Source organism: Helicoverpa armigera, chromosome 16 (genome assembly GCF_030705265.1).
Source record: "Helicoverpa armigera isolate CAAS_96S chromosome 16, ASM3070526v1, whole genome shotgun sequence".
In the NCBI taxonomy this organism is placed as follows: Eukaryota; Metazoa; Arthropoda; class Insecta; order Lepidoptera; family Noctuidae; genus Helicoverpa; species Helicoverpa armigera.
Genome location: NC_087135.1, coordinates 10,097,865 through 10,112,832, shown reverse-complemented (window position 1 = coordinate 10,112,832; position 14,968 = coordinate 10,097,865). Strand labels below are relative to the sequence as shown.

General features: G+C 39.7%; 2 protein-coding genes across 5 annotated transcripts in view; one reads left to right on the top strand and one right to left on the bottom strand.

The window, feature by feature from the left end:
- Window positions 1-9,736, bottom strand: part of LOC110372189 (pecanex-like protein 1) — a 32,940-nt gene extending 23,204 nt beyond the window's left edge. For all 3 annotated transcript variants that reach the window (XM_064038538.1, XM_064038539.1, XM_064038540.1), the window contains exons 1-4: window positions 9,211-9,736; window positions 5,390-5,553; window positions 4,866-4,981; window positions 115-4,667 (exon numbers count right to left, since the gene is read on the bottom strand). In XM_064038538.1, coding sequence (XP_063894608.1) covers window positions 115-4,667; window positions 4,866-4,981; window positions 5,390-5,553; window positions 9,211-9,363 — 4,986 coding nt within the window. In that variant the 5' untranslated portion in view covers window positions 9,364-9,736. The remainder of the gene's footprint in view (window positions 1-114; window positions 4,668-4,865; window positions 4,982-5,389; window positions 5,554-9,210) is intronic.
- Window positions 9,737-9,825: 89 nt separating this feature from the next.
- The window catches only part of LOC126055419 (mitochondrial 2-oxodicarboxylate carrier), a 33,061-nt gene continuing 27,918 nt past the window's right edge, over window positions 9,826-14,968 (top strand). For both annotated transcript variants that reach the window (XM_064038542.1, XM_049844497.2), the window contains exons 1-3: window positions 9,826-10,320; window positions 10,901-11,173; window positions 11,459-11,640. In XM_064038542.1, coding sequence (XP_063894612.1) covers window positions 9,979-10,320; window positions 10,901-11,173; window positions 11,459-11,640 — 797 coding nt within the window. In that variant the 5' untranslated portion in view covers window positions 9,826-9,978. The remainder of the gene's footprint in view (window positions 10,321-10,900; window positions 11,174-11,458; window positions 11,641-14,968) is intronic.

The window sequence follows — 14,968 nt, the reverse complement described above, 5'->3', positions numbered from 1 at the left end:
CCATGGCCCTTAGAACTTACAAAACCCCAAATACCTTAAAAACTAACATATGTATGTTTTATACAAAGATGATATAATACAAGAACCTAGTACATTAATTCATGTTCAACTCACCGTATTAAGTTGCGGCCTCAGCGTAGTGAACACAGTCGTACAGTGCAGTCCAAACACGAACAGTCCTAAGAAAGTGCATACAATCACGTCATTCTTAAGCCGAGCATTCACGGTCGCCTGCAGCTTCTTAGGCAACGGATCCTCCATGTCCTCATCAGGCTTGTCAGGATCCTGCTTAGCATTCGAAGTGTTCGTCTCCTGAGTTTTATCTTCCTCAGTAGGGGGATCCACCTTCAACGAAGTCGTAGAGTTCATCGTATCCCCCCCTCTAGGATCCATCTTCAAAGAACTAACGCTAGATGTCTGAGATCGCTTCTGCTTAGCTATATTCGTCTCTGAACTAAAATTGATCTTGGAGGCAGAACTTCCTATAGAATTTTGTTTGGATATATTACTTTCTGAATTGTTCTTCTTATCATCGCTTAGGGTATTCGGATCCCCTTTTTCAAGTTCCGGAGAACATTCTGGATTGTGTATGACATATAGCTCCGGTGGTAACAAATGTTTCTTTATCAAGTTCCAGATTAGGGTGTAATCGCTCGCACTACGGCTCAAATGATAAGCGATCGGCACGAGAAGACCACAGAATATTGAGAAGAGTATGTTGTGTTTCTGATGCTGCGATTTCTTGCCTTCTACTAGGCCGCTGTAAGCGAACCCGTAGAGAACTCCAATGGCTGCTATAGATCGCACCACGCAATATACGGCAGCGCTTAAGCTGCTGGTAGCGTTACCACCAAACACATGCATATCAATCTGCTCCAATAAGTACATAAGAAACGTATTCACCTGAGGAAATAACCCCAAGCTGAACGCTAAAGGAAAGAATAACAGAAACTTTGATAGAATTTCCTGAATGACTTCTAAAAAATCTCTTTCGTTCATCTCGAACCCGTAAATAGTTAACGGTTTCATTTCATCGAAACTTCTTTTCCGTCTAGTATGCACTTCGTCCGTTAAGGGTGCTGTTTGTTCTAAGTAACTGTGCACCCCGCACAATAGTGCCGTGCATATGCAAAAGTACACCGGCCGAGAAAACACGACCATCTTGTTAAAACCGTGAACTGGGGACGCAGAATCCGGCTGAACACTTTTGAGCAGGGAGTACTGACTCCCCGCCATGATGAAGCAGAACCAAAACGCGTAAATGTCCCTGTAGAAGCCGAGGTTCAACACCATGGAGCCCAACACGGCCACCATCACAGCCAGGAATATCGTGACAAAAGTCTCCTTGAACGTCAAGTTCCTGTCGAATAACGCCATCAGTTGCAGTCTGTCCATCGTCACCTTTAGTTCAAAACACTTCGACAGTTTGAACTTGTAGTAACTCTTTGGTTTTGGCTGGTTCGCCTTCTCCATTTCGTCCATAATTTTAGAGAATTTACTCCTAAGATTGATTTCACTTTCTTCACCTATCGAAGGCATTAAACTTGGTATATTAGCGTAAGTATTTTCAGTTTGTTGCTGGGCTAATTGCTGCGCCCTTTGCTGGTTCATTAAAAAGTTTATATGCATACTGGGTAGTCCCATGCGGGACTGTCTTTCAGCCTCTATTTGTTCTAGTAAACTATCAGTGACGTAGGCTACGGGCGAGCGCGGCTGGTCGGCGTGGGTGCCAGTCCCGCCGTCGAACACGTAGAAACGTTTGTTGGCGTTATTAGTGTTAATAGGAACGACTGCCGACACGTTGTTGTTGCTCGACAGGAGGGGGTTGTTACTGCCCTGGTTGGAGGAACTTTGGTCGATGCTATCTCCACGCTTCGTTTTGGGTATACTTTCACTGTTGCCAGCTTCTGATTCTAAAGAGCCGCAGCTGCCCTCACCAGCAGTCTCTTGTGAGTTATCGGGATTGTCGATTGGTTTGACCCGGTTGATCCTCATGCCGTCCTCTTTCTCCGGCAGGGGTATCGGCTGCGCCTGAGCACGTCCCGAACTGTTCTTGTCAAAGGTGTAGGACATCCAGTTGCCGTACTCATCTATGAAGCAATGTATCGCGCCGTCCGTCGTGTCGTCGAACGACGTGGCGAAGTGAACGTTAGTGGAGTTATTTGAGTTATCGGGAGCGGGCGGCTTGTCCTTCTTTTCTGCATTGTTCTGCTGAGAAGGATTATTTCGTTGGCGAGTTGAACGCTTTATTTTCCTAACGCGATTTCTATGATTTCTGTCCATCAGTGGTCTAAGTCTGGGCCCCTCTTCAGCCGCTTGCGCGTTTTGTGGGGCGGCATTCTCAGTAGCGTTGGCCACGTAGGAAGGTACGCAACAAGGTCCGAAGTCTACCCGGGAGTTGAGGAAGGCTGCCAGTAGCGGCATGGAAGTAGGGAGGAGGGTGTTGGTGGACGTTTGTGCTACTTCTTCAATGGACCGTTTCCTGGTTTTGTGCGAGTTCTCTCTGTCGCCGCGGATGCTCTGGCGGTGCGCGCGGGGCCGCTCGTCGCGACTGGGCGGCGGCATCACCACCGTGTTGGCGTTGGTCGCCGCGAACAAGCATTCCAGCCCTTGTACCAAAGCAGCCTGAGCTTCCACCGCATCGAACATTATCACTTCTTCATTCTGATTTTCATCTTTCTCTTTTTTAGAATCTCTCTTCTTGTTCTCCTTCTGCGAGGAAGCTCGCGAACGCGCTAAGTTTTTTATCTGCTTTGGTATAGCTCCCAAGTTTTTTGGGACGTTGGAAGACGATTCGCCAAGTGCATTGGCTAGTTTTTGGCAAAGGACCTCTTCCGGGAGCGCGCAGGCTCCCGCTTCCTTACAACAGCCCGCTTTAGGCTGCTCCGACTCCTCGAACAGCCAGTCTAAGCTGTACACGCTTCTCTCATCAGCACTCTTGCTATCGCACGTCAGTTGGGACTCTTCAGTTTCGGGAGCAACGCACAGCTTTTCGTTTTTAAAATGTTTCGGCGGTCCGTCCATATAAGTATCACTACTACTGCTAGAATTACATATGTCATGGTCCCACAGTTTTTTCTCGACGACCTTCTTCTCTTCAGGTTGCTTCTCTGGCTGTTCCTGATTTTCATTAGATTCTAAACTCGACTTTTCTATTAGCAAATCTTTGGAACTCGCGCTGGCTTTTTCAAAATAATCAACGCTAGCGTTGATGGCAGTTTTACATTCGCAACAGGGCGTTGGTCTGTCGGGCCGTTTGGCTTCGTACTGTGGCTCATGCTTCGGAAGCTTTTTCAGTCTTACAGGTTTGCCTTTGTCGTTGGGGCAGTCTAAGTTATGTTTGTTTGTATGTCGTTCACAACAGTGCTTCTTGCTGTCCGCGTGAGTTTTACTGCGCACTACGCGGACATCCGACGGTCTATCAAGAAGCGGTGACCGGGAGCCGTTGTTCTCGTAGTCGGAGTCACTGGATCGCATGGCTGGCGACTGCTCCGCATCCCAGTCAAACCCACGAAACTGCTTCTCATCATCATAGTCACTATAACTCTCTCCACTTGAATCTAGATCCGTTTCTTTCTGCGACGTTTGCATCTCATCGGATATTTCAGCTATCGGATACACGATTTCTGATCCGTAAGTTAAGTAAGGATAGCTACATCCCTCCCCTGACTCGTTTTTTGGATACAAGTTTAAATGTGGGCCGCGCGTTAAACTTTTGCTAGGAGGTGGAATAACCGCATTTTTGGGGTTCTTTAGCATCTGACCACCTATAGTTTCTGCACTATTTGGATGGGGGGATAGATTTGAAACACTAGGAGGTGGACATCCAATTTCTAACGCGGCACTCTTTATTCTTCTGAATCCTGAGCTCTTCCCTTTACTTTTCTCAGTTTCGCCGACTGGCTGTTCGGCTTTCACCATCATGTACTCACCAAGCTCTACGCTGGCGAAGAACCCAGTATCCGCATTGTTCGAGTGCCTCCTCATGTGTGACACAAGTTGCGCAGTCGAATTCAGAAGTGGTAACTGTATGGTGGACATGGTCGAGTTGGAGTTCCTCCGCATATTGGACGACTGTTGTGTAGCCAGCGCCATGGCAGACTTAGTACAACTTTCGTCCGGATAGTTGGCGTACCTTCGTCGATGTGCTATCCGTTTCTTCGGAGAAGGTGGTCCAACACTAGGTTCGGAGTTGTCCCTAGAGTCAGAACTGAGTTGTCGAGCGAATTTAGACTGGTAAGGTTCACCAGCAGCCTCACTGCCGTCGAGATAAAGCCACTCTTTGAAAAAGTCTTTATTGCTGGAGCCTCGTCTATGCGGACACTCGTGGTAGCGTCTACTGACTTTAGCGAAGGGGCCTTCATCGACTAACATATGAACGGGTAGGTTGTTTTCCGCTCTGGCGCTTCTAGAAGCTTCTCCTATGAGTTCGTCGATTCTGGTGCCGTGGGTCCTTCGCTTGGAGGTCCTGTGTTCCCTCCTGTGGCCGGACTTGGAGCGGCTCCGGCTGGCTGGACGGGGTTTGGAGGGGCCGGCCACCTCGGCCGCCTGCGCCACGCACAGGTCTGACTTGGTAGCCGCCACTACCTCGGTCTGCTTGGCAGACATTGCGCTGTCCTCTATGCTCGACTCCGAACTGTTTTTGCGGTGGACATCTACTTTTAAATCTGTAACAAGATGAACAAATCTATGTAGTAAGTATACATTCTTCAGAAGAGAGATTGTTGGTGAGAATTTTATTAAGCTCCTTTACTTTCATACTGACTTCAAAATATTTTTTTTGAATTTATATTTAAGTTAACTGAAGAGGAACCGACTTAAACCTCCATGGTACTGTCACATGATCTATGTACATGTCTATTTACCTATGGTACTGTTGTTAGGCTTATGGTACTCCAAAGAGGTGATGGACTCGTTGTCGCTGCCCGCCGCCGCCATGCCACCCAGCTTCAGCATCTGCATCTCCATGCCTTCCTCAGGACTGCACAGGGAATAACAAAGGGATTGTAAATACATAATGTGGAAAATTATACTTCACAGTTTCATATGATAGATATTTGGCACTAAAAAGGTTACTTAGGACGCGAATTTGTATTGTACCAGTCAACCTGATACTTTCGTGGGAAATATTTAATGTCTATTTTGTTTAATTACTTTATTTTGTATTGTCTCAAAGGTCTCAGAAGATTTTAGATGCCTTTGGTCGACGAATGATTAACATTATGTACGCAGTATAAACTAACACAAAATTTTCCACGCTGCATAATAAGACTTCTCGCAAAATACACAATGGCTGTTTGCAACTAAATTCAGAGCTCAAGTATGAGCATTTGGCTGGTATAGTTTGGCTGATACATAATTATGCTATGTATTTATAGAAGCAACTCACGCAGTATTCTCAGTGGCGTTGGGGTCAGTGGGGGGCTGCACTCGGATGCATTCGGTGGTGTCGTACATGTGGTGGAGCCCGTGGTTCAGCAGCTTCAGCCCGGCAAACAGCAGCGCTACCAGCGCGCAGTATATTATCCAACCGAGGCTCGCGGGCGGGAAGTACTGGAGAAAAAAGTTTTAGTAAAGATATCATCCAGGCAGATTTTTTTTAAACAGCGCTGTGATAACATAGGTAAAAGATCTAATAAAATTATTTTGCTTGTTTAGCTTTCTTTGCTTGGAGAATATATTTATCTTTGTTTGGGGAATATATTTAGGGTGGTTTTCATTATCTGTTAGGTTCTATCTAGGTGCTCAGAAACTGGCCATTCGTGATTCACCTCACCTAGTGCACCGTTTCCGTGCATTCGTGATTCACCTCAGCTGGGAAACTCATAGACATGGGACTACCCAGAATTATTATCAGGTAACAATCAGCTTCTATTTATTCACAAAATATTTACATTAATTGAAAATAAAATAAAATAAACTTATATATATACATATATACAACTTAAAACTAATACAGTGCATCAAAAAATTGCTCCTCATCGCTGTCACTGGGTAATGTACCCAAAAGACTGGCAGCATTGCCACGTTGGGTGGCAATGCTCAACCTCTGTGCGAAATAAAAGCCAGCCTTTGGGTCCCGGGAAGTGTCAACCAGGCGCTGGGAAATATCCCTGGCAAGAAGGTGCGCGCTCGGACCCCACGGCCCTAGAGTTTCAACCCCAAACGGCTCAAGCATGTAATTGCCTATAAGATTACTATATTTGCGCCGCTTGAGGTTCCCTGCTTGTGCAGCGGCGGAGCCAGCACAACATGCAGTTCCGGGAAGGTGAGATGGCGCAAGAGTGTCGACGCATGTCGCGTCCCATAGGTAACAATTGTGTAGCTTTCTCAGTCCATCACAACATACTCAAGGGAAATAATAATTAATGATTGGTTTTCTAATTAACTAATTTGTTTGTTAGCTTATATGCCTAATTAGTTTGAAGTTAAACTCATGCTGCATTAAAGATAATTAAACTTGTAAATTGATTATGTCTGAAACTAAAGGCATTAATTACAGTGAATCAATATAGAATTAAATTCTGATATTCCCCCTTTAATCATACACATTTAACACACACAGTCAGTACAATATTTTATTTAATGACATTGAAATAAAATGAATACAATCGTTAAATAAATATACTCAACTTCATATCAACTGTTAGTCTGCTACAATGCAACAGTATTTTGATTGATTTACAAGCAAGCAAATCAATTTCATGAAGGCAACTGCAGTAACAGTAGATGACAACATGGTTTTACCATTTTAACTCATTTATGGTACAAAAAGTCTGACAACCAGTCATGCGAAAAACTTTTTGGTTTGACCAGGTAACCAACTTCAAGAGTTAGGCAGTATATCCATGTAAAACATTACTCAGCTACATCCGGCTAGACTGGAAACCGAACCCAAGATTGTCAGGAAAAGGCTAGACAGATGGTACATTATTATTACATAGCAACCCTACTCTTTGTTACTTATTCTTATAGAACAATTGTATGAAAACACCATAGTGCTTACTTAATTTGTTTAAGTAATTAATATGCGTTTTCATCAAGCTAAAGGTGAAACATTTATAGTGAATTACTTGTTGATCTTTATAGAGATGGAAATAGTTTTAGTGTCTGTAGTCCAAGGTGCAAGTGTTTCTGTATTATGTATGAGAAGGATTTATTATTATTCTGTTTTAGATATTACACCTACAAGCTTTAGTAGCTACACTTGTGAGAAGGTGAAATAAAAACATGAGCATTTATTTGTTCTTAGAGCATGGCGGTCTTGTAAATACTCTTGGCTTGGCCACTCTTTACTTTTCTAATGGCACAAACATCATGTGAAGTTAAATTACTTTATCAATTAATACAGCATAGAAAGAATTAAGTTTTGTTTGTTTTCCAGTCATTTTATATTAGTAATATCCCATGTTCACTTCATGAAGTATGGGGAAAAGATACCAAATATTTTTTGGACTCAAAAGAGTTCATGATTAATATCACCTTTTCAATCAGTGCAAGGTTACCATGAAACTGATTGCTAAGCTGCAAAATAAACTTGTAACAATCATTCCAAAACAACATGGCAGTTTTTTTGAAAATTTTGTCTCAATATAAGAACTACTTGGACATTGGCTACTTTTTATCCAGATTTGACAAGGATGCTTTCCAGGGTACTGGTAACTGGCAAAACTATGGCTAGAGGATAATTATGGTCTTGTAACAGTAGGAATAAGTTATAATGGAATCCTCCAAGCCTTTTGCCCAACCATGTTGGGGTTGGCTTCCAGTTTAACCGGATTCAGCTGAGTATCAGTGCTTTACAAGATGCGACTACCTATCAGACCTCCTCAACCCAGTTACCTGGGTAGCCCGATACCCCTTGGTTAGACTGGATTAGTAGGAATAAAGGTACATGTACATAGTCTAAGTGGCTCCAAAGGGTGTGCAAAGATCTTTCAACAAAACAAACTTCTTACAAATGGCAAGTTTTTGAGTTCATCAAGACACTTTCTGAACATGTGTTAAATTCAATAATTATGAACACAGTTATTGTCATATTTCGAGTAGATGCAGAATCAAAATGGGAATTAAAATGAGCTTGTCCAATCATAATCAAGCAAAACAGACATATTCAACTTATGAACTGTGAATTGTATGTAGATTACTTTACATGGTCACTGTGTGTCACTATGGAAATCCCAACACATTTAGACATAAATTAATTGAATACCAAAGAGAATTTAAGTAATATTATTATAAGTATTTATTTAAGGAAAAAGTTTCTATAGCAAGTATACATCATCATCTGCCTAGCCTTTTCCTAACTTTGTTAGGGTCAGCTTCCAGTCTAACTGGATGCAGCAGAATACCAGTGTTTAGTAAGTATAATACATAATATAGTGCAATTAAAGAGGTTTAAGTCTACTTTTTTAATTTCCTCATAATGATCATCACAACCACTGTTCATCTGCAGAATATAGGTTTATCCATTGATTTCAAAAGGACAGTGGGTTGTCTTATGGTATTTAATTTTACTTAAACTAAATAATACATGTATGAATTACCCTTTATTTATTTTTATTTAGATTTGAGATGGATTCTATGGGAGCACATTTACTATTTTTGGATTTGAGGATCATTGGAGTAAATCACCAATAAATAACATTGGAGTAAAACCAAATCTGCCATAAACAATGTAGGAAATGTGTGTAGAGGCTAAAAATACTATTTCCTTGAAGGCTAGGTCAGATATATTTTTAACTCAGTTATAAATAAAAGCTTTTTGTTAGTAATGCAGACATGCAGTAAGTAAGTATGTACTAATGAGCAACCTTTTAAAGATAAACTAAAATACTGAATGACAAAATATAAATGTGACTTAAGATCATTGTTTACATTTCAAAATGTAACCTTAAAAATAATTACATTGTTAAATAATTACGTTTAATTAAGTCGCAATATCACAGTTAGGTAAACAATAAGATCTAGCACAAGTCACACTGGCCCACTTATTTCTAGAAAAGAAATCGCCTTGAAGGTGCAAATCGTTCATCAGATTAAGTCTTAACAATAGCTAAGGCTTCATAAGGGCATTGACCAGCGTGACTCAAGACACACTGATGAATAACAATGATTTCAACCAATCTGTGCCCTGACCTGCTTTTGATAACAAACACCTTACTGCCACTTGAACTCAAACTATGAATGTACGATCGTAACTCTACTCACCAGGTAGATAGAAAACGGCAAACATAGCAGGAACAACCACACATACAGGTGCACAGTGTTGCAAAACAAATTCTGATGAGGATCATAAAACCATCCCCCAGTTAACGATGCCCAAACACCTTGGCGCAATATCTCTAGTGTCTGGGAACCCATTTTACACTTTATGTCCACATTTCCGCGTTTAATTCACCATCCACCCACACCGACACTGTTTATAATTCACCAAATCATTTTTCACATCTGCGAATTGTTAATACCACTGCCATTTTGAATGATAGATTCCACGCGAAAATGGACTCTAAAGACATCGATTGTTTGTTAACTGCACGCCTCTTTCCACATTAGCAGCGAGTCCTTAACTTAATAAACATTTGTAAATAACATTAAGGCTAGCCTAATTAAAATATGGACAAACAAATTTATAAATTTGAGCTAAGATACATGGATGAAATCAGCGAAACAACACTTTCCATCGGGACTTATTGACAGCTAACAGCTGGGTTGCCATTTTACATTAATATAGTGATGGGCGATTTCAGCGCATACATAATGCGAATTATTACGATTGAAAAACCGTCTAAAGTCATGAGTTTTAACAATGGTATCATTGCTAATAACAATAAATAATTCATCTGTCATCCGACACCTGATTATTTATTTTTGAGACGAACTCGGCGTAAGGTCGATGTAGTTGTTATTTGTATTAAACTTTGCAGTTTAACTGTCTTATTTTATTAACGTAGAGTGGTGTATGTAGTGGTTATCAAAATGAGTGACATGGAGAGGATATTTAAGCAGGCTGCGATGCAGATAGGTGCTGGAGGCAGTGCCGGGTTCGTAGAAGTCCTGATCATGCAGCCGCTTGACTTAGTGAAGACGAGACTGCAGCTCCAAGCCACAAAATCCACGTTATCAAGATCAGATCCTCATTATTACACGGGGATAGCGGATTGTATGAAGAAAATGTACAAATATGAAGGAATCACTTCATTCTGGAAGGGTATTTTACCTCCTATATTGGCTGAAACTCCTAAGCGAGCTGTGAAGTTTGCTACCTTTGAACAGTATAAAAAGATTTTTATGTTTGGTTCCAGTACACCAACACCTTTAGTGAGGATGTTTTATTTATTTTTATTTATTCCTTACAAATATTATCATCTTCATTCCTTAACACCTTTGACATTGTTATTTCTTCCTAACTTTAGTTAAACCTACATTACTCACATTTTATGAATACATATCTGAATTAAATACAAATAGTAACCAATAGATCTTGTTCCTTATCAGGAACCTAAAATAAATAAAGTGAGTGATAAGAGATACAACACAAGCTAGAGTTGAATTCTTATCAGATAGTTTATTGTAAACACCAAAACATTACCAAATAATAGATAAGGGGAGACACAGTTACATAACTTTATGGTAAACTTAAGGAGAAATATATGAATAAATTAAAAAAATGTATAATAACTATTCTTTTTTCCTCTTTAATTTTTTTCTTAAACATTCTAAAGTTATATAGGTATATTAAGAGAAATCAAACAAACTTTTAAATCATCATCATAATATAAATCACTCATCTCATTTTAAAATTTTATGTTTTTATAACAAATATTAAATAATAATTGCTAAAATAAATAAACATAATAGTTCTAAACATTTTAATTAACATAAATGCTTTTTTTTTCAGACATTCTCACTAGCAGGCCTAGGAGCAGGTATAACAGAGGCCATCCTTGTAAATCCTTTCGAGGTAGTTAAAGTGACCTTACAGTCCAACAAGGCTAAAGTGAAAGAATTGCCGAGCACATGGTCGGTGACCAGACAAATTGTTAGGGAACATGGTTTGGGCTCCAGAGGACTTAATAAAGGACTTACAGCGACGATAGCCAGAAATGGTGTCTTCAACATGGTGTATTTTGGATTCTATCACAGTGTTAAAGGTGTTGTGCCAGAATATGAGGTTAGTAACAAAAAATACTGTAATTTCTATTTATAACTTACCTTAAAATGTTCCTTGATTCTTATTTGAATAATTTAAACAATGAGAAAGTTTCTTTGAAAATTTTAAGAATAGACGAGATCTTTAAAAGAGTAGGTAAATGTAAGCACATCATATTTTAGCGGTAGTCAATCCAAATATTTTCTATCTACAAATAGGAATAGTAAAAAACCCTTCTATACCTGCTCAGTTAAAAGGGAACCTTAACCTTATATACATTGGTAAATCATGAAACATTTATAACAGGATCCGGTTCTAGAATTCATCAGAAAACTAGCCATTGGTTTCACATCAGGAGTTCTTGGGTCCTGCATCAACATACCGTTCGACGTGGCCAAGAGTCGCATCCAGGGCCCGCAGCCGACGCCAGGCGTCATCAAGTACAGTTCCACCACTGGAGCCATTATACTTGTGTATAAGGAGGAAGGGTAAGCTAAAATACATAAAAATTTTGCTATTGTTTTTTAATACTAGATTAAGTTAAGAGAGTAGCTGAATTCTTTAATTAGGTAAAAGCCTTCAGAAATTATCTCAGAAGTGCACAAATGTGTATGTGTGGAGGAAAACGGAAAACTCGATATTTATTTTGCCTTTTGCAGAACAAGTACCTACATTTATTTTAACTCTCTGTGTGTAGGTCTGTTCACTTGAACATATGATTACAATTTCAGTAATTTTCCCCGAATTCCGTGAATACACAGTCTATAAATATGAGTCCGCATGTACTTTCTGCATACTGTCTCGATGCGAGCACACTGGGCAAAAGGCCAAGGAAACTTTCTCAACAAACTGTGACAAAGAAACCTCATACTCATTAGGTTTCTTTGAAAATTATATTTGTCATTACCTATAGTTCGATGCTCTATCATTTGCTTAAAATAAACTGTGTTTAATCACCCTCACTGTGTTTATGTGAGATGTTTTCCTCGATTTAATGATACCTTCATAATACGACGTGCCCAGTTATATTTGGACAAAAACAATCATCAGCCCATATTTGGGACAGTATGTTCAAAATTCTTTCATTCCTTTATCCATTTAAATATAGATGTTATTTTTCCCGCACTTCGGGCCGCCGGTATCGAATAATTGGAAAAACCAAACAATATTTTCCGGTTACACTAAATAAATAAAAGCTATTGTCCTGCAATGATGTTTGCTATATGTGGTGTTGCACATAGCATATAATACCTATTTTCTATAGCAGTTTCAATTATAGAATTTCAGTTACCTAGAAATCAAAAACTATTATAAGGACAAGCAGTTAATGGTCGTAAGTTGCACTCGAAACATAATGTTGACATGGCCTATTTAAACTACAAGCATGCATTCGTTACGACTTGCAGTACAACTTGGTAAATGACTGATTCATTCAGTGTCAGCAGCACAACTGTGTAGTCTTATCAGAATTCAAAACTGGCAAAAAAAATCAGATAGGTACGTGAAATGAAAAAAATATAAATACCTAAAGTCTCTGAAACTCGATAGATCGATAGATAGTCGATTAGAAAAATTCTTTCACTGTTGGGTAACTAAACTACACGGGTAGTAGGTACCCCATGGAACGCGGGTGCAACCGCGGGTAGACTAGAGTAGACAACCAGTTATTCATAAATTAATTCCTAATATTAGATTTTTGCTCTTCAATAACTGTTTATTAATTCCCTGAATGAAACCCCATTTAACTTTAGCTGAGAGTGTTTATCACGAAATCTCAATTTGTAACAAGCTGGCTTAACTCCAAGTCCTGGTTTCTGAATTGTTTAGTAATGTGCTACTAAAGATTATTCAGATGCGATTACATATGCAACAATGCATTTTTTTTATAACATTGTTGGAATATTTTTGTGTATTTCATAATAGTTTTTTTTTAAACAATGTGAGTGGGAGTTCTGTACGAGTATCTACTTCATTCGTAAATCGATGTCAATAGCGTACGTTCACATAATAGGGTGGTGGCACCAATTATCGGCCATGTCAACTTTTTTTGAACTTCGACTGCTTGTAATTTTAATGTAAATAGCTTTTGCTTTCTTGCAATGCATTTTTTGGGTAGAGGGATACTGATACTTTATTATTACATTCGCAAAATTACAAATTCTCTGTTGTTTTTGATAATATAGATGTTTTTTTCCGAGCATGCCGATTTACCTTAATATCGGCATCTAACACCCTATCATCCGCCGCCTGTGACCCTTATATCGGCATACCTTTTATAAAGTGAAGTTAAGTCAATAAAATGAAACTACGAAAGTAAAAAATACTGATAACGTTTTTCTTAACTATTAGTCACTTCTTAACTATTATTTATCACAATTACTTAGTCTTTTCTTTCATCTCAGTCATAGAAATTAAAATAAATAATAAACTAAAGATCACAATGATTCAAAATTCTTAATCTTCTTGTGCAGAGACCTTAAGACAAATAAAGAAACTTCAAGAACAAATTATTACAACAAACAACAACAAAATATTCCACTTCTCATCCACCCACTATCCAATAAGCCTATGAACCAGGAGGATGGAGCGCTATTGACAGTGGCGGATTAAGAGTATCCGAGGCCCTAAGCACAGAGCTAGTGTAGACCCCCTATTACTTAAATGGAAATAGAAGGTTGAAGAAATTGACCGAGCGAAGCGAGCGTGATGCACATGTAGTTTCAAATGCGCGAGCGAAGCGAGCGCGAAATTTTTTTCGGACTCGTACGGAGGTAAAATTTATCCCAAACGTACTTAATTTTTTGTTTGTTGACAAATGTAAAAACGAAGGCACATAGTTTCTGAATACGCGAGCGAAGCGAGCGCGAAATTTTAATTATTTTTATTATAGACTCAGAACCAAAATTACGTACAATGTAGCCCAAACGCACTTAACTTTTAATTTGTTGACAAATGTAAAAACGAGGACATATAGATTTTGAAAACGCGAGCGAAGCGAGCGGGAAATCTTGATTATGTTTTAAGACTCAGAACTAAAATTTCGTAAAAGGGCTACATTTCAAACCTTCATTTCTTTCTGTTGGACAAGTAAGATGGATAACGTAAGATCGATAACAACGTCCGCGGACTTAACCGGTGGTCCGCGGACCACTTGGAATGCCTCCAGGCACCACCAGCCCACCACCACCAGGACCACTGATCTAAAGCATCCAAAATTTTCGGATATGTTTGTTATATTGCACTCGTAGTTACAGCGTGAGCTTCCCAACGACTGTACGATAGCGACTTCGGAACGCTATCGTTGCCTATTAATTCTTTGCCCAACGATGAGTAGAAGCCGAAAAAAAATTGTATAACAACTGCACAATTGAAAAAAAAAAATCACTGCGATCGTACAACAATCAACAGCACTGCGACCAATCAAGTTTAGAGGCGGGGGTGTATGAAGGGTCACTCCCGAACTGCTCGCGCCTTGTGATTTCGGATATATTGTGGATGAATCTCGATAAAATGTAGGTATAAAATGAAACGCCAGCAGAGGATGGAGGCCCCTGGAGAACCGGGGCCCCAAGCACGTGCTTGTTGTGCTTATAGGGTTAATCCGCCACTGGCTATTGACAATTTCTTTTGGTGGCCTACGGATGTAAGGAAAAACAACCATGGGGGTCAAATATTCTCCTGCCGCTGATATAACTAGCAAAATAGTTATTGTTTCCTTTTCACTGCCCTTTGTAATTTCATAAATGTTCTTCCTTTAAATTTACTACGGTCGTATTGCAAACGTTTGTCTTTTTTTTTATCTTTCGCGAGTTTTGA